Source organism: Sceloporus undulatus, chromosome 1, assembly GCF_019175285.1.
Source record: "Sceloporus undulatus isolate JIND9_A2432 ecotype Alabama chromosome 1, SceUnd_v1.1, whole genome shotgun sequence".
Lineage (NCBI taxonomy): Eukaryota > Metazoa > Chordata > Lepidosauria > Squamata > Phrynosomatidae > Sceloporus > Sceloporus undulatus.
This window is the reverse complement of record NC_056522.1, coordinates 192,350,602-192,373,941: the sequence shown is the minus strand read 5'-3', so window position 1 is coordinate 192,373,941 and position 23,340 is coordinate 192,350,602. Positions and strand designations below refer to the sequence as shown.

The 23,340-nt window shown below is 42.5% G+C and overlaps 1 protein-coding gene across 3 annotated transcripts in view; it reads right to left on the bottom strand.

Moving 5' to 3' along the window:
* Window positions 1–11,720: 11,720 nt before the first annotated feature.
* RFTN2 (raftlin family member 2) overlaps window positions 11,721–23,340 on the bottom strand; it is a 41,829-nt gene continuing 30,209 nt past the window's right edge. For all 3 annotated transcript variants that reach the window (XM_042446989.1, XM_042446990.1, XM_042446988.1), the window contains 2 exons: window positions 17,162–17,240; window positions 11,721–12,642 (listed from right to left, as the gene is read on the bottom strand). In XM_042446989.1, the coding sequence (XP_042302923.1) occupies window positions 12,376–12,642; window positions 17,162–17,240 (346 nt within the window). In that variant the 3' untranslated portion in view covers window positions 11,721–12,375. The remainder of the gene's footprint in view (window positions 12,643–17,161; window positions 17,241–23,340) is intronic.

Here is a 23,340-nt window from a genome sequence, read left to right as displayed (position 1 = left end):
AAAGATACTGAAGAGCAAAGACATACAACTGAGCACTAAAGTGAGAATCATTCAGACCATTGTATTCCCAGTTACCATGTACGGATGTGAGAACTGGACAGTGAAGGAAGCAGACAGAAAGAAAATCAACTGATTTGAAATATGGTGCTGGAGAGGAATACTTAGCATACCTGGTGGCACACTGGTTAAATGCCTGTACTGCAGCCACTCACTCAAAACAACAAGGTTGCGAGTTCAATACCAGCAAAAGGGGGCTCAAGCTTGACTCAGGCTTGCATCCTTCCGAGGAGGTCACTAAAATGAGTACCCAGATTGTGGGGGGCAATTAGCTTACACTTCGTAAACTGCTTAGACACGGCTAGTTCAGTATGAAGCGGTATATAAATGAAGCTGTTTGATACCATGGACTGCCAAGAAGACAAACAAATGGGTTCTTGAACAGGTCAGACCAGGGGCTCTCCTTGGAAGCAAAGATGATCAAGTTGAAACTATCGTACTTTGGCCACATAATGAGCAGGCATGGATCGCTAGAAAAAACAATAATGCTAGGAAAGGTGGAGAGTAGAAGAAAGAGAAGAAGACCACAGACCAGATGGATAGACTCAACCAGGGAGGTTGTGGGCAAGGATTTGCAGAATCAGGGCAGGGCAGTGGTGGATAAGGACTCTTGGAGATGTCTCATCCATGGGGTTGCCATGAGCTGGAACCGACTCGAGGGCAGTTAAGAACAATAACGTTTTGTGAGATATTTAGCCTTTTTTTTGTCAGAGAGTTCTGCTGCCACTACAAACCCCAGGATTCCATAGCACTGAGTCATGGCAATTAAAGTGGTGCCAAACTGCATTATTTCTGCTTTGGAGATGCAGCCTACATCACCCAAGGGACACAAATAAACTGGACCTATATATGATTGATGGCTGGTAAGTGCCATCTCTTTAAGCAACCCAGAGGTTGCCCAGCCTTCTTGACTAATTCCAAAGGGCCGTGGAATGATCCTTCACTATAGTATAAATGTTGAAAAATAATTAGAAATAAAGAAGTTGGTAAAAGAAGAAGTTAAAATTTATTTTAGAAATATGTATGTATAAATTCATTGTCTTTTTGTATTATACCACCTTCTGTATTATGTTACTTAAACAAAACCTAATTAATTATTGTAAGAGATGAAAAGAGGAAGTAATAATGGAAAAATCATTACATGGGAATGTAGGATCGATAAAAGATGTGACAAATATACAAGAAAACACAATGGAAAGATGGGAGGATAGGAGGTCATGCTGTTTGTTGTTTGTTTATATATTATTATTAATTTGGTTTGTTTTTGTGGTGTTGTGGTTGCTTCTGTTATTGTTTCATTTTTTCATTTCTTCTTTTGTTAAATGGTTTTATGTGTTGTGTTATGAGTAATAGTATATGTAAGGTTTTGAGTAGAGATTTTGTGTAGAGATTTTAACGTTGTAATTCAATTATTTATATTGATAAAATTTATATGTATATAAAAAAGAAAGGTACCCTTGAGAAGGCACCTGTACATGAAGCAACGTTATGGATCCCCATATGCTCTAAAACAGGATGGGAAATTTGTGGCCCTCCACATGGCACTGGGCAGTAAATCCCATCAGCCTTCACCATGGGCTGTACTGGTTGGTACTGAGGGATGCTGTAGTCCAACAGCTTGCAAAGAATCCTCTCCCAGGCGTTCTGCAAGATTTCTTTGTTTTTCCTGAAGAACTGAAGTTGACCAGAAGTCTAGGGTGATGAATACACAAAATAAAGCTGCTTTGGGTCACTTTGCAGATATGTTGTTTAAATGAGACACACATCTTAAGAGGCCAGAAGCTGTGCCAAAGCTGTGCTCCAGTCCTTAGGACTAGAGCGTGGCTTTGGCATGGCTTCTGGCCTCTTAGGACACATGCATCATTTAAATAGCATACCCCCAAAGTGACCCAAACCAGCTTTATTTTGGTCTGTCTGTTCAGGCCCTAGACAAACATTGCAGGCAGAAATTATTGCAGAGCAAGTGGGAGGAAAAATCCCTACACAAATAAGTTCTACATCCATTGAAATGAAAGCAATGCGGCAAAAGCACATTATTTTTACATAAACCAGGTTAATGAATTATCTCCTGTACCTCTTTAGTCTTGATTCCTTGTAGCAAACAGGCTCGAGGGCAGCTATTCGTTCGCTGCGGCGAAGCATTCTGCAAATGCAATAGATCAACATTGTCCATAAAAACTTTAGTATCTACCCTGCAGTTTTCATAAGAAGACTAAGTGCCATTCAGAAAGGAAGGCAGAACTCCAACACTTAGACAAAACAGTTATTCTTATTTTCTTCCACAGATCAATTTATATATTGCATTTGATGCTAGAAAGTGTTGGACTGAAACAGCTCAAAGAGCCTAGTCTACCATTTCCTAGTTAGAGCAGAAATAACAAAAGGAGTCAGAAGGGATATTTTTCTAGTATTGTATGCTCTAGGCACCAGCTTTTTCCAGATTATTAAAGTGTGGCAGCAATCACAGTATGGGCAGCTGGTTCTTTAGGAATGAACCAGAGCTTGGAAATGACATGTTGCAAATAACACATTTCATGTAATTTGCCCATTTTCTCAATAATGAAGGTGTAACTAAAGCTGTATCTACACTGTAGAACCAATGCAAATTGGCACCACTTTAAGTGACACGGCTCAATGCAATGAGATCTGTAATTTTGCGAGAGATTTAGCCTTCTTCCTCAGCCCAGAACAAGCTGCAAATCCCAGAATTCCACAGGATGGAGCCAGGGCAGATAAAGCAGTGCCAACCTGCATTTATTCTGCAGCGTGGCAGCAGCCTAGGTTTGATTACCATTACAACTGACCAAAGAATACCATCACTCCTGTTTCAGTGCAAATGTCACCTTTTTGTTACTTTTACCATGATGGAGGCTGGTGGAGAAACATATCTCATGGTTCAAGTACTGGCTGATGGTGTGCCTCCTGCGGCCTCCTTCCATTCAGATGGAATTGGAGGGAGGGGTGTAACTAAAGATAACTATTTTAGTTACTTCTAAGGAAAGGGAAAGAGAGGTTGAGTATCCCTTCTCTGGGATTCTAACATCTGAAATCCTCCAGATGGGTGGCTGAGATAAGGACACCTTTACTTTCTTTCTTTTTTAAATAAATTTCATTAAACACAGCCATACCAAACAAACAAACAAAGAATATAAACATATAGGTAAACAATACAAACAAGCCATACCTGACTATGAGCTGCAAAGGGACATACGACTGGAAACTACTGCCTGAGTCCCACTCTCTTCAGTCAAATATATACTTTTGTCACCCTGAATGATCTCATAATGAACTTTTACATGAGGTCCCTCACATGAGGGGGGTCACTCAGGAGCCCTAGAGGAGCTGTGTATCACACTGCCCCCCTGCTTCATGGAGTAGGGCAAAACTATTCCAGTTTGACCTTCCCGTTTACATATATCTGCAATTCATATTACAGCTTTTTCATTTAAGCTTTCAGTAAACTTCTATTTCCATTCTTTCCTTGAATACATTAAAGTAACTCTGGGGGGAAAGGGGGGGGGGAGGATAAAATAAAAACTGCATAACTGTAGGGCATCTTCTGGGGGACTTTAACTATATTTCAGGGTTGTATAATTTCTTCTCCAGGTCCACAAAGGTTATCCTCAGATCACCTTCCCCTATGAAATTCTATCTGACATTGGCCAGTGTTATTTCTGCATGGATATCTATTATTCATTTAAGGTTGTTCATCTGTATCCACAAATTCTTTATCATGTAGAAGGGCCGGCGCCATCTTGTACGGACGGAGTCCGTACTAGGCCATGGGGCGTCTATAAGAGACGCCCCTTTTTTAAAATGGGACGTCCTCCGGACGTCCCAAAGGGCTGTTTAGAAAGCCCCAATGTTAAGCAGACCTTATTGGGTCTGAGATTTATCGTGAGGGAATGAAACCTGTATCATCATTCTTATTATTTGTTGCAATACATTTATTGAGCCCCTTCCTTGATGGCCTTCTGCCGACAGTTGAAGACCTTCCTCTTCAGACAGGCTTTCAAAACAGAAAGCTTTTAAGGAATGGCCTGGGGTACTATATTGTTATAATGTATTTTAAACATTTTTATCTTTTTAAAATATTTGATATTTTAACATGTAATTTGTTTTAATTATTGTAGTACGTTAATTCTGTTTTAATGTACTATTTGATATGTTTTTAATTGTATTGTTTTTTAATGTTGTAAGCTGCCCTGAGTCCTAGTCTTGGGAGAAGGGCAGGATATGGACAGGTTGCATACCTGTAATGGTATTTCTTTGAGTGGTCATCTGCGAATACATACAAGTGGGTTGTACTGCGCCTGCACAGTGCTGCTCAGAAACCTTCTGGAATCACTTGGCAAAGTTAACTTTGCAACTTTTTGGCGGTAGCTCCACCCATTCCCTTTAAGTCCCCTGCATTCCTGCTCTTTCTTCAGTTCCGAAATTTACGCCGCGGAAGCAACATGAGAATGAGCCAATGAAGAGCAGGACATTGAGGGGAGGACAGGCAGGATTTGTATGTATTCGCAGATGACTACTCGAAGAAATAACGTTACGGGTAAGCAACCTGTCCTTCGTGGTCTCTGCGAATCATACAAATGGGTTGAGACTGACAAGCTTCGGTCAGTGGCAGAGGGAGTGTCATGACAGCAAGTAAGGTTCAAATAAAACTGTGTTTATTAATCACAATAAAAAATTCTTTGAACCCAAAAACTGTGTCAGTTGTTTCTAGTACAGTGGTACCCCGGGATACGAAATCACCGCGTTACGAAATTTCCGGGATACGAAAAAATTACATAGAAAAAAACTGTTCCGGGTTACGTTTTTTTTTCCGGCTTATGAAAAAAATTTTGGTGCTTTTCGGTGCTTTTTCGCACGAAATCGCGGCTTTCTAGCGCTAGCGGCTATGGCTTTTTCGGGTTGCGAAATCTTTCGGGTTACGAACGGCGCCGCGGAACGAATTAAATTCGTAACCCGGGGTACCACTGTACTTCAATAAATAGTACTTCAACCTGTTCAGGTCTTAAGGCACATAAACAACACTTTAGGTCATACAAGACCTATGTAAACCATGGGAATGCTGTAAACCAAGCCAATTCTGGCAAAAAGACATTCCTTAAAATACATGAAACAAATGGAAATGCAGTGCAATCAATGTAAACATGAAACCAACACTGCCCTCCCAAAGGCTGCATCCCATTTGGCCCTGGTGTCCAGCCTATAAAGTTTGATGAAAGTCAAGGGCTGGGACCAAACAGTAACCTTGCAGCCATCCTCCAAGGGGACCCCAGTCAGAAAGGCAGAGGATGTTACTAATGCCCTAGTTGCATGGGACCGAACCCTGGCCGGGAGAGGTCTACCCAATAGTTCATAGCAGAGGTGGATGGTACCAGTCATCCATTTTGAAAACCTCTGCGCAGACACAGGCAGTCCCTTTTTTGGTTCCAAGTAGCACTGGAAAAGTCTCTCAGAACGGTTTGAATCTACAGTTCTGTCCAAATAGAAGCCCTCCAAACGTCCAAGGTGTGCAGGCTGCAGGCTGCGTTAGTGATAGGGTTTGAGGCCAGGGTCGGTAAAACAATGTCCTGACACATGTGAATGGCAGACACCACCTTCGGTAAAAAGGTAATGTCGGTATGGAGGACAACCTTTTCCTTATGGAACCTAAGGAAAGGCCGGTCCCTCTGCAAGGCACAGGGTTCACCCGCATAGCGAGCAGAAGTGATGGCCACAAGGATGGTTGTCTTCGAAGTCAAGAGTCGCAAATCAGTTGTGGCCATGGGTTCAAAGGGCTTGGATTGCAGAGCAGATAGCACAGCGTCCAAGCTCCAAGCGGCGGAGGGTACCAAAACCGGAGGGTGAAGTTTGTTGCAACCCTTCAGGAAACTCTTCACCAGAGGGTCCCTGAAAAAAGAAGGTTTGCCATCAAATTGGAAATGGGAGCAGATGGCAGAAAGATAGCACTTGATGGAAGTGAGGCACAGCCCTGAATCCAAGAGCGCCATCAGAAACTCCAGCACCACTGGTGCTGTCACTCGGGATGAAGAAAAGCTTCTCGCAGAGAGGAAATCCAAGAACTTTTTCCATTTGGAAGCGTAGGATTTCTTGGTGGCCAGCTTTTGGGCAGCCAAAATCACCATCCGTACCGAGGGAGGTAGCAAGTGTAGGTATGGAGACTCCACGCCACCATCGGTAGGTTGTCAAAGTTCGGGTGTCGAACCCGACCATTCTGGAGAGTGAGGTGGTCCTGATGGAACTTGAGACGGAGAAAGTCTCTCTGCTTGGAGAGGTGGAGCAGGGATGGAAATCACAGCTGTCTGGGCCACCAGGGAGTGATCAGGATGGCATCCGAGCAGTCCCTCATCATCTTGGAGACCACTCTGGTGATCAGAGGAAACAGGGGAAGGTGTAGAGCATCTCTCCTGACCAAGAGAAGCCGAACGTTTCTCTGAGGCCGTTTTTGTTGTGCGCTTGGGAGCACAACTGGGGACAGTGGCTGTTGAGAGTGGTCGCAAAGAGGTCGATCTGGGGAGTTCCTACCGACTGAAGAGGTTGTGGACCATCTCGGGGTGGAGTCTCCACTCATGACAGATGGTGGAAGACCTGCTGAGCTGGTCAGCCAAGTCATTCTCCTCTCCTGGCAAGTGGATTGCTTGGAGCAGAATCCCTCTCGGGATGCACCATTCCCGGATCTGGAGTGTGATGTCTAGCAGGGTCTGTGATTTGGTGCCACTTTGCTTGTTGAGGACTGTGGTGTTGTCTGTCAACAGCAGCACTACTTTGCCAGAGAGGCTCATCTCGAATGCTTTCAAGGCCTTTTCCACCACCAACATTTCGAGGGCGTTGATGTGGAGAGACTGTTCATCCGGGGACCACTTGTCCTTGATGAGGAGTCCTGGCATGTGGGCGCCCCATCCTTCCATCAAAGCGTCCATGGTCAGAGTGACCTGAGGCTGAGGAGGAGAAAAAGGTATGCTGGCGCAGATGTTCCAGGAGTCGAGCCACCAATGGAGGGAGCAAGCGACAGGTCTCGGGACAGTGAGCCACTTGGGGGGAAGGTCCGTCACTGAGTTGAAGGTAGACAGGAACCATGATTGGAGGGGCCTAAACCGAACGTCGTGGAAGCCATGTGTCCCAGTACTACCTGGACATCCCTGGCCCTCACTCGCCTGTGGGCGAGGCAAATCCTGACCAAGGAGCAGAGAGCGTGGAAACAGTCCTGAGGGAGATAAGTGACACAGTCTTCAGAGTCGAAGACGGTGCCGATGAACTTGATTTGTTTGGCTGGAGTGAGATGAGATTTCTCCAAGTTCACTATGAGCCTGAGGGATGAGAGGAGTGACAAGGTGAAGCCAACATCTCTTTGCAACTCGTCCATGGAAGGGGCTGCGAGGAGCCAGTCGTCCAGGTACGGGAAGACTCTGGAGCCTTGCTGGTGTAGGTAGGCCATGATTGGAGCCATGCACTTGGTGAAGACTCTTGGAGCTGTGGAGAGGCTGAAGGGGAGGACACTGTAGTGGTACATGTCGAGACCAATGGCAAACAATAGGAACCTCCGGTGACTCTCTCGAATCCCCACGTGGAAGTAGGCGTCCTTCAGGTCGACCAACATGAACCACAGGCCCTGGTGCAACAAGGGCAGAATAGAGGCGAGGGTTACCATGCGGAATCAACGGTAGACCAAGTAGGAGTTGAGGGACCTCAGGTCTAAAATTGGTCTAATGCCCCCATTCACCTTGGGGACTGTAAAGTATCTGGAGAAGAAACATCTAGGGGCTTCAGAGGGTTCAACAGGTGAGATTGCACCCTCAGTCAAAAGAGTGCATACTTCGTTGAAAAGAGTGCGTACTTCGTCCTTTGCACCCTGCGAGGCTTTGTGTATATGCTCAAAGCCGCATATAGCGTGCCTGCATATAATGTGGGCGCACTGTACAAGGAAATATGTACTTGTGTGACAATATGAAGTAGCAAAAAAGAAAAAGTGGGCAGTGGCATTGATAGTATAGTTTCCACTATGCAGTACTGAGTGAGGTGTCAATAAAAGACACTGTCATTATGAGAACATTTTAATTCTGTTCATCAGTTGATCATCTACTCTTAAAGAAGAAACAGAATCTGTATTATGGGATCAAAAAGTGTAGTATATTTTATTAAATTGGTATATGCTTATAAAAATTAGTCAAAGACAAATAAGACATACTAGTGTAGCAAATAAGTTGAAGGATTTCGTATGAAGGAGTAGACCCTGTTTGAGTAATAGATAGGTTTTGAATGAAATGGGATTACTGAATTCAGAATATGTTTCGTATGCTACTGAAATGATCCAGTGTAACTAGCGAGAACCACTTTGCTAATCAGCGGAGGACACTTAAATGAAAGTGTTCTTAAGAATGACAAGAGCAAGACAAGTGGGATCAGTTTTTCTTTATTTAGCTCAGACCTAAACACAGCATTAAAAAAAAAACACCAGAATTTAAACAGCCCTTTTAGGTCCAACAATACATTAAATGCTAGTAAACTTACAGTAAATAAACTACTGGTTTTCAAACAAATCTTAGTTACTATTACTAGTGCAACCTTACAGGAAAGTTATTTGACCTTTCCCATATGTGCAAAATATTCAAGTTTAACAGATGCTATTTAGTTGTATGCTTTCAAGTTGTTTCTGACTTATGACAAGCTTAAGTCAAGCCCATGACAGGGCTTTATCAACAAGATATTTTCAGAGTAGGTTTACCACTACTCTGTAAGTGTGAAAGAGTCTGACTTGCCCAGAGACAACCAGTAGCTTCCATGGCTGGGTAGGAATTCAAATCCTGATATCCTGGGTTTGAATTCTCCTGGATTTGAATTCCCACTACACCATGTTTGCTTTTATCAGGTCCTTAGACCCTTCACCTGAAAGGTGAAAAGCAACTGGGTGGAACACAAATGAGATTTGATTTGTCCCACATTCAATTCGTGAGAATTTTATTTGAAGTCAAAGTAGTCCACCAAGACAACATGATCTGTGTAATACATTCTAACTATGAAAAACCTAAGGCCTTTTATTTGGATACAGCATACTAGAATCTGTTCTAACCTATATTAAAAAAACTACATCTTAAATAGTATTCAAACAGTGTTATGAAGATTTATTATATATATATACACACACACGTTTGAACTGTTGCTGAGCTGATAACTGTAAAGTATTGCAAACCTTTACTTTTTGATGTTAATAACAGTACTGGAATGTGTATGTCAACTTCTGCCTTCTCACTTTAATCCTCCCCCCCCCTTTACTGTAAGTTACAGAACACTTTAATCTATTGGGTGTTTTCCAAGGGGCTTGACTAATACAGGTTTAGGATGCAATATAGTTTTGCCATTCTCTTAGCTTCCTTCATTTAGTGATGTGAGACGTACTCTTACTTAGGAATAGTTCTCCTTGAACACAGTGCTCCTCAGAAATATATGTAAATATTTCTTCCTACTTAAGTATTTGTAATCAGAACAGAAGGTGTTCTGTTTTAAGCTGATGAGAAGGACAGGTTGCTTACCTGTAACAGTATTTCTTCGAGTGGTCATCTGCGAATACATACAAATGGGTTTCACTGCGCCTGCGCAGTGCTGCTCGGAACCTACTGGAATCACTGGGCAGAGTTTACTCTGCAACATATTGAAACTTTTTGGCGGTAACTCCGCCCACCCGTTATAAGGCCCCTGCCTTCCCGCTCTTTTCCCCAGTTCCGCAATTTTTCCGCCAAGCAGGCGATGGAAAGAGCCAATGTGAGCAGGACACTGAGGGGACGGATGGGTGGGATTTGTATGTATTCGCAGATGACCACTCGAAGAAATACTGTTACAGGTAAGCAACCTGTCCTTCTTCTTCGTGGTCTCTGCGAATCATACAAATGGGTTTAGACTGACAAGCTAAGGTATGCGGCGGAGGGAGTGTCCTGAGACCATAGCTATGGTAAACCAAAGGTATATTTATTACAATAAACACCTTGAACCATAAGAGTCAGTCTTTTTGTGAGCCTGTTTGGAGGGGGAGCGTTTCCTCTCCTTTGCCCTTGGAGGGTCGGTGGTGGGCCGATCCTTGGAGGGCTTGGCCTTTTTAGGGGCTGGATCACGACCATCCTTGTCGTGGTGCCTCTTCTTCCCAGACCTGGGAGTCTCCTCCGATGGGAAGAATGGGTTGTCCGGGAGGTCCAGGAGGACAGCAGCCGCTGTCGACGACGAAGGCCTCGGGGACCGTGTCCCTTGCACCGGTTCGGTGCGCTCCCTGGGCATCGCATGGTGCGATCCCTTGGATGCCTTGGAGGACGAAGGCGAGGCGAGATGGACCTCTGGTTCAGTAGCCTCCTTCGAACGGGAGCCCTCCGGTCCCTCCTTCGGCTTGGAGGCCCGCTCGGTACCCTCAGGCCCCGATGACTTATGGGGGCACTTGGAGGGTTTGTCGGTGGCACTGGGCGGTTTGGAGCCACGGGCCACATCGGAGGTGGTGGAAGGGGTCCCGGCCGGGACACACACCACACTGGGGACGGCGGCTCTCCCCGATCCCACGCTGGAGACACTCGCCCGAGATGACAAAGCGGGGGGCGCCATAGGTGGGAGAGAAGAGGCTCGCGAACCTCTCTCCTGCAACTTCCCCAAGGCAATCGCCGAAGTAAGCCGGGACTCACGGTTCTTGCGCGCCTGAGAGGACAGGGATCTGCAGAGCGGGCAAGCCTTCGGGTCGTGGTTTGGACCCAGGCACAGCAGGCAGGTGGAGTGCGGGTCCTGAACGGGCATCTTGCCCTTGCAAATGTCGCACTTCTTGAAAGCCGCAGGCATTTCCGAAGTCGTCAAGCCGATGGGGAGATCCGAAAACAAGGTCAACAGTCCGAAGGTCCGAAGTTACCAGTGGGCGGGAGACAAAGAATGGTCAAGATACAGTCCGAGGTCAAAAAACGAAAGTGATTCCAAGCAAGCAAAGCAAGCGAAAGTTCCTCTGAAGCAGCTAGTGCGGCGGAAAAAAGGAACTGGGGAAAAGAGCGGGAAGGCAGGGGCCTTATAACGGGTGGGCGGAGTTACCGCCAAAAAGTTTCAATATGTTGCAGAGTAAACTCTGCCCAGTGATTCCAGTAGGTTCCGAGCAGCACTGCGCAGGCGCAGTGAAACCCATTTGTATGATTTGCAGAGACCACGAAGAAGAAGTGGTGTATTTCAATAGTAGCAGTTATTCAGGTCTTGATCTTACTTTATTCTCAAAGTAAACAAAGGTGAGGTTGATACCAAACAGAGGACCACAAAAAGACATTTTGTGGAAGCTAGAGTCTGGGGTTCCAATCGTTCTCAATGATCAGGTACAGTAGGGGCTAGAGGTTTTTTAAATGTGTAGGACCCGGGGTAGGGACCATTGAACTAAACAGTGGTAAGATGAAGAGACCAGTAGCCTGACATAGACCTGGCATATCACATGCTAATATGCAGGGTTGGTTTTATTAACAATTCAAATGGGAGGGAGGGCTGAGAATGAACTGGAACACTCATTAAGAGGAGATGTAGCTTTTTCTGTGGTACTGAGGTACTCTCTACAGGTACCATTTGCACTGAGAAGATATCACATTGGTTAAATTTCTCACATGGTTGCTCTGATCCCAATAATTATCCCAACCCTAATCAGCTGGTGTATTTCACATTTTACTGTGCAATAGATACAAGTTTATAGTTGTCATCTTGATTAGCCTGAAGTATAAGACAAGTTCACATGACTCATGAAAAGTGAATGAAGGTGTCAGGCTAAAATGTGGTCATGATCTTTAGACACAGAGAGTGTATTGCCTAACAGTCTCATAGCACCACTCCAATGACTTTTATGTATGAATTTTATATTATTGAGTGCCGGAGTCAAACACAGTGTGAGGTTAAACCAGAAACTTGAAAAGGACACAAGATCTTTAGGTACAGCTTTATTTTTAAATTTTATGAAATCTAAAAAAGCCTGTTTTTACAAAAAATATTACTGTATTTTATTTCAACACTCTGGAGAAAGTGGTATGTTTTTTCAGGGGAGAAGAAGCCAGTACCCATCTGCAGTTATTTCTTGTCCATTTGTCAAAGATGCTTGCTGAAATCATTATCAGTGGCTTATAGTACTGTTCTAGGAGCAATAAAGTAGACTAATTCAAACTGAACCCTTCATTACACACTACACAAATGGAGTCTTCTATGGGCACAAATTTAGAGCGAAATAGAAGTACAAGGTTTTCATAAACTGCCAATGTATATAAAAATGTAAATTCTATTTTTACATGTCACTGAAATATATACAAGTCCCTCTAATCAAGTTTCTGATCACATACAAGTGACCTGAGTGACTCCATCTTCTTGGTCAAACTGTCCATCATCCAGTTCCCTTAACATGCCATCACTTCTGCTGAATCCATGGAAGCTTCCATATTGGGCAGATTCATCCTTAGCCCAGCATTGTGTAGGTGATGACAGAAGAAACTCATCTGTGGGGTGTGTGTTTTGTGCAGGTGTGGAAGTAGTAGTGTCTAATCCAACACTTCTGCTTGAAACTTTGCCTTTTTCTCCTCTGACTTGCCTGGTGTTTTTCTTCTGAAATAAAAATGGTACTCTGAATTAGAAAGTTGTTAAACTGCAGAAAATTTATTCACAGGGACAAGGATCTGATGAAACATGAGCTGAATTTCAGAACCATGGACACCAGTTGAAGATCTGCAGAATTTACAGTCTGATCCTATACATTTCCTTTGCAATGATAAGAACATAATTACTTATTGTGTGCATCTAAATTCAGATCCAATTCTGGCATGCAGTTGTTCCTTCCTGTCTTCATAATTATGTGTGGCCAGCACCGAATAGAGCCAAGTTCCCAGGAGACTGAAAAGCCTTTCAATGTTGAGTAAGTGAGCTGGAGGGAATTCTGCCAAGAAGTAACTTTGTACAGCACTCTTACATTATAGTAGAGATCGACAACTGATTCAACAAGCACTGAACCTTGCACTCCAGCACAAGTGTACACCATCTCTTGTGCTAAAGGATCTTTAATGACGTCTTATACTGTACAATAATAGCCAATCAAATGACCTCCAGATGCTTTGGACTACAACTCCCATCAGACCCAGCCAGCATGGCGATGGTCAGTGAGGGAGTTATGAGATTTGTAGCTCAAAGGATCCAGAGGGCACCAGACTGCATATCCCTGTGAGGTTGGGCTTGAAAGCCTATTTTTGAGCTAGGGTGACCTAAAAATACTACATGTTCAGAATAATTCCATTCTTGGAGGGCATTCTTAGTCAGCAACAGAAAGCTGTAAATGACTTGGATATATGTGCATATAGATTCTTATCTGTATTATTAAGGCAAATTATTATTAGCACAATTAATGACATAAGTCATTTATAACAGTCAATTAAGGAAATCCTTGTCTGAAAAACAATGACTTATTTCAATGAACAGCAAAATTTATAAAGGGATCTAGTTTGACATGGATGGTACAACCTTTTTATGGTGATGAGATTACATGTTGCTGTGAGGCAAAAGGCTTTGCTGGTGGCAGCAGTGCTGCTGCAGGGTCTTCTGTGTGAAACACATTTGCTGAGGAGACACATTAACAATGCTAAACAGCTACTGGACAACATGTGTGTGTGTGTGTGTGTGTGTTTGTGTGACACTGGTTGATAATCTCTCAGAGACAATGGTAGTGGCACCATAGCTAACACTTGTTAGTACCATGCAGAGAGGGGCATGGTAAACATCCTTTGAAAGATCTTTTACCACAAAAAACCTATGACGAGACAATACAAAATGAAGCAAGAGAAACAAGAAGATGAGACTCCCAGGTTAGATAGCCCTCAGTGAACTACTGGGGTACAGCAGAGGAGAACTACAAGTAGTACTGTGGCTAAACTTAAACCACAGGGGTGTGCAACTGTTGATGAGATCAGAGGCTGTGCAATACATATTATAGGAATGTGGAATGTGAGAAGAATGAATAAAGGGAGGGTAGATGTAGTAAAACAAGAAATGGAATGTATAAACATTCGGGTAAGTGGGACATTTTAAATCGGACAATTACACTGTGTTTTACTCTGGAAATGAAAATTCTAAGAAGAAATGAGGTGGCATTTATAGTGAGGAAATGTAGCAAAAGCAGCCAAGGGATATAATGTAAAGTAAGAGCAAATAATATCAGTAAGCCTTCAGGAAAAGCCTGAAGTTAGAAGACGAAGAAATAGAAATAGAAGTAGAAAGAGAGGGGGAGAGAGAAAGAGATGTAATCTGAATTCACATAGCTGGTCCTGTGCCTTTCTAGAATAGCTGGGCAAAATTTTGGGTGGTAGATGCAGGGCACATCAGATGGGAGGATGGGCAGGTTTGTGTGAATTCATAGATGAACACTGGAATAACTACAGTTTCAGGTATGCAACCTGTCCTCCTTCTTCATGGCATCCTTGTTGAGTAAGGTAGCAGCTTCGTTGAGAACACTAGAAGGGGAAGTTTGTCCTGCCAGTTTTATGGCAGTTTAAAAGCCACGATAAAGTTCTACCTTGCAGGTTGAGAGTTTGACTTGTCCAAGGACACCCAGTGGGTTTCTGTGTCTGAGTGGGTATTTGAACCTTGTTCGCCCATAGTCCAACATCCAAACCACTACACCATGCTGGCTCTTTGTGCTACATAATACCAGTGTTTTTTTCACTGTATTTTTTATTTGGCAGAAAGAAAGCTGTGGGCCCAAAAACTGTCTATTACATCAGAGTTTTCCAGAGCAATGAATGCAACACATGATTTGCATAGCCTCTAGCTATATAAGATAGCCTAGCTACAGACATTCAGTTAGTATAAGTAATGGGTGCCCAGTTCTAAAACTGTTAAATACTGTGTGCTTGAGTTGCAAGCACAAGGAAACAAATGAACAAGCATGACTGGAAAAAACAGAATCACAGCTTCTCAGTTTTACAGTGAATCGATTTCTGGTGCACCTGCTAAGGAACAACCCTGGTGCGACATTATGGAATCCACGAGGTTTCCAGCTACATTATTAAATACTAAAGTTTGGATTGTCATGCCATTGTATTTCCCATTTTTATGTATGGTTGAAGAGCTGGACAGTGAAGAAAGCTGACAAGAAGAAAATAATTTGAAATATGGTCCAGGAGAAGAGTTCTGAAAATAGCAGTGACCACAAAAAAGACCAATGGATGAGTCTTAGAGAAGATCAGGCCTTAACTCTCCCTGGAAGCAAAGATGACTAAACTGAGGTGGTCATATTTTGACCATATCAGGGGAAGAAAGGACTCAATAGAAAAGACTATAATGCTTGGTAAAGTAGAGGGCAATAGGAAAAATGGAAGACTGTATTCCAGATGGATAGACTCACTCAGAGAAGCCACAACCATGAATCTACAAGAGTTGAGCAGGGCAGTTGAGGACAGGGTAACTTGGAGGCCTCACTCATAGTGTTGCCATGGGTTGAAGTTGACTTGAAGGTAGTTAACATCAAGCAACAATTTATTGGATGTATACTCTGCCTTTCTCTCAAATAGTGGCCCCAAAGGTAGCTAACAAAGATAAAACCAAATTGATTCACTTAAACCATAAAACTATTTAACACATAATTAAAACCGATCAATAACATGAGGAAAAACACTCCTTCCACAGCAATCCAGTTTAAATGAAAAAGATGTGCAAGAATAAAAAACTCTTTTGTCATCTCCTTCGGCAGCGAGTTCCACAGCTTGAGGCAGTGAGCAAGAAAGCTCTGTTCAGTTGTCCTTTTTAGTTGCAACTCATCAATAGAGCCAAACTGAAGGATAACCTCTCCAGTAATGTGAACTGGCAATACCAGGGAGGTCTCCACTGTGACTTCAAATGGGTAGCAGTTGAATAACCGACGGCCGACAGAGACAGAGAAAGGGAGTGATTGTACAAAAACTATGTGGAATTTTTCATTTGCCAATGCTTCTGAAAGTATTTTGGCCGTTTAAGCCAAGAAACACCAGTTTAGTATGCTGCCAAATAACAATATAGCAAGGAGAATTTGCAAGTAGCGGTGGTATTTTTAGAGATCCATAACTGTAGCATGTAAAGATGCCCTGGAAAGATCATGTGAATAATGCAGTACTTGACCCGTGGTGATTCTGTGTCTGGAGGGTTACTGCAGGCCACAAAAACAGTTGTTGCTGCCTTAGTCTCACACCCGGATCAAACAGCTGCACAATGGTCAGGGTGGGTTTTGCTCTGATCATAATTACAGGGAACGCACCCAGCTGGCTCCAAGATCATCTGAGGTCAGCAACTGCAAAGGCTATTCTGAGTCTTTCATTTTTAATGTCTTTTTTCACTCCATGAGGAAATGGGTAATAGTCTGTCAGATAGCTCATCCTAGCTGTTGCATAACTTCACACAATATGCTCCTTATTGTGGAGGTGGGGGGGGGAGGGAGGGGAGATTCGGCTGCTCTGCTGATAATGAAAACCTTTCTTTCCCAGCCAGGGCAGGCAGAATTTGTACAGTTGCCTTGGACTGCAGGGGCCTTTTTCCAGTGGTTTTGCAGGACATCCAGCTAAAACCTTTGGAAGCCAAATGGTTAGAAACAAACCAAAGAGAATTTCCCCAGCATATTTTAGCCTGTTTGTTAAGTAGCAAGCTCCTCTCAGAAGAAAGCGGGAGAAAAGATACACAAGTCAGACAAGGCTATCTGAATCAAATGCTCTGAGATGGTTCCAGAGCCGTCTCGTACGTGCCAAAAAAAAATTTATCCTTGTACAAAGCAGATATGCACAGGATTTTTCTGACTTTTCTCTTCCACCGCCACTCACTTTGCCCTCTCACATACCATTTGAGAAGGTCCTCTGACCCTCAGGAGTGGCTTTTGGGGAAGCAGGGTGCTGAAATGGGAGGAAAGGAAGACTCAGAAAAGCTCTGCAGACTAACTCACCCATCTCTGGACCCCACCTTCTGGTTTTTGCTTTGAACTCCACTTCTTCAGAAACCTCTGCACAATTACAGTTAGTATAAGAACAAATGATGCAGCAAGTTAATTAATGGGCATGTTTCCACATCTGTTTGGTTTTGTGTGTGTCTCCAAACTTAAAGAGATCATCATTCTTACCTCAGGTGTCTGAGTAGCTGGATTCCACATGACAGGCCTCTGAAGGAAAACCACTTGTTTAGTGGCCAGATTGCCTTCACTGGAAAAATTAAGAATTGTTTTATTTAGAATGTATCTATTTTTACACATCTATCACAGTTCTACCTTTGTAACTGAAACTGGCAAGGCTGATTCAGGCTAATGTTCTGTGACATATGTCATATATATTATTCACATACAAGGACTTATGCATTCATTTAATACATTTATATTCTTTTTGTGTGCCTTCAAGCCGTTTCCAACTTATGGCAGCCCTAAGGTGACCCTGTCATGGAGTTTTCTTGGCAAATTTCTTTGGAGGAGGTTTGCCATTGCTATTCTCGGAGGCTGAGAAAGTGTGACTTGCTCAAGGTCACCCAGTGGGTTTCATGGCCAAGCTGGGAATTGAATCCTGGTCTCTGGAGTCGTAGTCTAACACTCAAATCACTACGCCATGCTGGTTCTCTACTTTTCTTTAATCATGTGGGGCACTATCTGTAGCAGTGGTTCCCAGCCTTGGGTCACCCAAATGTTGGACTGCAGCTCCCACAGTCCCTGACCTGGCCATACTCACTAGGGCACCTGGAGCTGAAGTCCAACAACATCAGCAACTCAGTATTTAGAACCATTGGTCTATAGGGTTCTTACAGCCTCCCATCTAGGCACTAAAATCATCTGATTTGCAACAGCAAGGTAACTGCAGTGTGTGACCTCTGAGGTATTTACTGTCCCCATGGGAATTCCAGTGTATTTCAGGGGATAAGGCTGCCGTAAATCCACAGCAATGTTTGTGAAAGTAGAATGAAGGGCCTTCCACAATACTCAAACAACCAGAGCCAGTAAACAGATGTTGATATGAGGTGAAACATTTGAGTAGCTGATAAATCATCTTTTTCTCCTCTCCAAACATAACCAACATGATTTCAGTGTCCTGAAAATACTATAATCGCTTCCAGTTGCAAACAAATAACCCTTGTTGAGAATCCAAAAATTAGGGAACAGATATAAACCCTGAAGGAAAACAGCTGTTTTTATGGTCTGCACATCATGCCTCTATTTGTTTCACAGATCATGAAGTAAAAGAGGCTTTCTGTGAAGAGCACTTCAAAGTTTTCCAGCACAGTTTTGTGGTTTGCAACCTTCTTTGGGCTGGGTGTTCCCAGGCAACATCCCTGACTTCTTTATAATAAGCACAGTCTTTGGATGTCTGTTCCATGCACGCCTCTTAAAAGATCTTAAATAAGGCTCGTTGTTTATATTTTTCTGGATCCTGTTACTTTTTACCCAACTCCTACAACTGTATAAATATACTTAATAATTTTAAGCGTTAATATCACTCTGTACTGCATCTGAAGAAGTGGACTGATATCCATGAGAGAGTTCAAGCTAAAATAAAAATCAGCTAGTCTTAAAGATGCTGCTAGATGCCTTTCCCTTCTTACCCCTTCCCTTTCTCTTTTTTATGGGATCAACCTCTCTGCTTGATCCTTCCACGTGTGGGATTGATTCTTCCAACTTTGAGCATGAGGAGGGCTGACATCTCATCCTTCACTCCCACCAGCTTCTATGCACCATGTTTCAAGCACAAAACGGCATGGGATTTTTTTTTGTACCAATATATGTGGGGCAAAAATAAAAATTTGTAAAGTATAATAGATTTGCTGAAAACTTTTTGTTTTTTGTCTGTAGAAAAGAAACTGTACAGGACAGATGGCTTAAATTGAGGAACATTGTTTAAAACTCTTGAAATAATGTGGTTATAAAATCTTATAGACTACCTCTGTGTGAACTTTGCAACAAAATGTGACTGTGGAGGTACTAAAATGCCCTGTCTGGTAGGCTGAGTATAAAGCACGCTCAGATCGTGACCATAGGGGCTACTGTGGTCACCAAAATCACTATGCATGGTATCTAAACTCTCTCTTTCTAGCTGTAGTCCCCTTTCTACCAATTTCTACAAGTAAGATTGCTTTTTTCATATCTTGTTTTAAAGCCATTTTTAATCTTCCCTTTGATTTTTCCAAACTAGCTTCACTCCACTATTTTCATCCTATTTCCTCCATGAATTTTTGCAGATATAATTTCCTTCTGCCAAAAAGGCTGGGGAAAGCAAAGAGCAGATTCTCTTTGGCTTTCCCACAGTCACAGTTTTTGTTTCCAAGCAGGAAACTACAGACACGACTGCAACAGTCAACCAGCTTTTTCAGTTTCCTTGAATTTCAAGATGCACTTTGGGGTTCAGGTGCAACCTTTTTTTCTTTCTCTCCCCCCCCCCCCCCTACAGCATTATACCAAATATCTCAAACACATCTTGAACTTTGGAAAAACTGAAAGAGCAATTTGGTGATTTCATCGGGAGCAGCTTCTCACAGCGGGAACTTTTCAAAAACGTTGGAGTGTTGTGCATAGTTTATCCATGTGTCACAGCTACCATTGTTTCTTTACTTGGATGTCACCCAATTCCTAGATTTGCTGAAGACGTTAGCACTATATGTCATTCAATCACTATTCGAAGGACTAGGAATCCCACTTATTTAGGCTATCTGCCAAATTCCCACAAAGCCTGTAGAATGAGTTAGGACACTCATAGTTGCAAAATCTAGGGCAGAGGAAACAATGAGCTAAACAGTATAATTCTGTTCAGGACTGTGTCCCTTTATACATTCACTTATATCATATTAAAATATGCCCCTCAAAGCAATGTTTAATGAACACTTTACACATAGGATTGGACTTATGATGAATGTTATGAACTTTTTCAAGTTCTGCTACAACCGTATGTTTATGCTGATTTTTGTTTACACCAATGTTTTTCAACAGCATTATTTGAAGAGAATCTAGGCCACAGTGTTTTTTTAAAAACTGTAAGCCCTTCAAACCTGGTGAAATTCAGGTTGGTGACAACCCAGTGATAAAGACAGGAAATATTTATGTTAATACCCATTCTGCAGAATTCATCTTACCACTGTATGGATTATGGCATCATTTAACCAAGAGAGAAATGGTGTCAGTGAAATGGATGTATCAAAGGTGGAATCCATACCTTGAAAATAATTTGGATTTATCTAAATCTGATCCTGTTTGAAGACAGGATGTTTCTCAGGATTCATAGTGAAAATACTGAGGGCTGTAAAGTGATTTTTAAAAAATCCTGTTTTTTTGTGCAGGGGGGAAGGGTTTGGACAAAAATAGGGTGGGGTAGTTGGAGGGTAGAACAGGTTGGTGAGAGATTACCATGGCATCCTTGTCCATCAAGTGTCATTTTTTGCTGTTGATGTACAGTCACTTCACCAGCTGTAGCCCCGGGAAAGCCCATGAACGGCAGAAGAAAAAAGGAGGAGAAAGAGTACTGAGTATGTAGTTGTGGCTGGTGGGAATGAAATGAAAAATGGAGTGGCATTTATGGGAAGGGGAGTGAGTGCTGTGAAATTAACAGAACAGAAATGCTGTTTATTCCCCAGTAAGAATTGTGGGGAATGGGAGAGAGCTTGGATGTCAAATGGGTGGTGGTGGGGAATTACTTGAATGTAAAGACAAACCAGACCCCTGCCAGACCTTGGGGCTCCTTTGTAAAGCAGAACGGGAGGCTTAAGATGGTAATTTTGGATAGTGGGCAGATTTGTGTGATTTGCTGTGGAAAGGTGGCAGCTGGAGCTGAAGCAAACTCTTTTTTGCTCTTTCCTTCTCACTATGCTCTTCCTATCTCTGTCCTCCTTTCTTTCTTAAAAGCTGTACACTTCCAAAAATGGGGCAAAGAGATGTTTAATTCTCCTAAGTGAAGAAGTCACTTGATGGGGCATGCAGGTGGGCAGTAAGAATGACAGGAAAACAAGGACAATTATTGGTTGATATGGATATGCATGCTGGGAAGAAAAAACAAACAATGCAGCTGTTTTGCTGTCATATGACCTAAAAAAATCTGGTTTGTTGAACACGTAAAAACACCCTTTTGTACCAAGGTGACTTTAGGATGGGAGAACTGTGTGGCTTCCAAAACCAATTTGAGTTTGAATTAAAACAGATGAGTGTAGCATTCATGGGCTCAAGGCATGGCAAAATACTGCACAGTGAAGTGGAATTATTTTGCAAGTGTGGATTCAGCCAATGAAAAGGCTAGTGGATGCTCATTTTACATTGTATACCTATACATGTTCTGCTGCTGTGGACTTTCTGTTGCAGTGGCTCGCAACCTTTTCTTCCCAGGTGATTTGACTTCATCTTCTAGAAGCTCCAATTTTTGGCCATGTTGGCTGGAGCCTTAGGGGGATGAAGATCAAAACATCCAAAGGCCCAGCAGCTGAGAACTGTGCTCTCTTGCCTTTTCCCCTAGGACTTTAAAATGAGAGAATGAATTTAAATCTTTTTTTGGACCAACCCCCAGCAAGCATTACTATACTGTACCATTATTTGTTTATAACAGAAATGACTTGAAGGCAAACAACAACAACAACAACAACAACAACAACATAATAATAATAATAATAATAATAATAATAATAATAATAATAATATATTCTGCTCTGAAGAGAAGACACAAAGAACTCCAGCCAAGCTCTTTAAAGCTCAATTGACTGCAATAGGGAGGGGTGGTGGTGATGGTGGAGACTTGGTCTGTAATCCTTATGACCCCAAGACACATCTCAGAAACAATAGGATGTCCCCAACCTGCCCTTCTGATGGCAGAAAGATGTGACCTTGTATATTTTCCCTGGGTGAGGGAAAACTAAGATCAGGACAATCCATGATTTTCCTGTTATCCTTACATCCCCCTCAAATTGGTAGATATTCATGCCAATCTTGGAGCTGGTACATAGACTTTACCTTCACTGTAATTTATGGAAGACAAATAGTAACAGTATGATTTACAAAACCCCTTTCTCCAAAAGAAAAACACAGTTCTTCAGGCATTTCTCCTAGACAAAGTAATTGCACTGCTGGCTGGGGTATTCTGGAAGCTTTCCAGCTGGAATATTTTCTTTATAGGACTACAGTTCCCAGAACCCACCAAACAACACCATACCTTTTCCAAGTTTGGCTCCTTCTAATACATTGAAAGAAGACCACACTGCTACTCTTAAGCATGTCAGTGTTTCCTGATAAAAATACTATTTTTAAACCAGGGGTAGAAAAGCTATTTGGAGAGGGACCATTTTTTGAAAAGCACTTCAGGAACTCATTCACAGTCTTCCAATTATATTTTCATTGTACAGAGACTGTGAATGCACCTCCCATGCCATATATAGCTTGGCTTTTTAAACTATACCATAGTGTTGGGCAAGCAAACAGTTCTCATGGTTGCGAACTGAAACAGCCTAGTACTTTCCTGACTTTACTAGATTTGAGTAGGAAAGTCTGAAGAGGTTATAACAGAGGGGGACTGAGCAGAGAGACATCATGGTGTATATACATTTCTTCCTGAAGCTGGGGGAGGACGGACTGTGCACAAATCCTAGAAATCTCTCAGGGAACAAGCCATCATCCTTCCCTTTGCAACCTACCACATTCAAATAATCAAATAGATTTCACTATAGCTAAGCTTTGATTTTAAAAGGAGAAATAATGTGGTGAGTGCCAGTTAGACCGTAAGCAACTTTAAAGTGTCCCATGCCCAGTCCTATTAAAATGCTGAACACGATAATGTCCAGGGGCTTAATTCACAATTGAATTGAGTGATGGTGGGGTTTCCACTGAATTTCAATGAGGGAGGGAAAGCACATTAAAAGGAGCTGTATTATAGGTTGAGTTTTTCTCACCCTTCCACCATTTGCTCCTTTACCAAAGAATGTATGTGGGTTTAGGTGAAATGACAAGAGAAGATGACACATTGCTGTAGTTAATTAACTTTTTAGCATTGTCTTTGAGTTTGCATGTTTTACTTTGCTGCATGAAGATTGTGTTAAGTTTATTTGTTGAAACGTAGCCATACCAATTTGCTGTTTATAGAACTGTCTGTCTGCCTGTTTTCACAGGGAAGGGGAACAAAGACCACTGCAAAACAGGTTCCTAAGTGCTGCTTTTCCAGCTCTTTTCCATTTGAGAGGAACATACAATTAAAAACATAACCATTACTGTGGCAATGTTAGTATACACCACACACACACACACACACACACACACACAACTCCATTTGCTTTATAGAGACACTGAAAGTGGCTTACAGA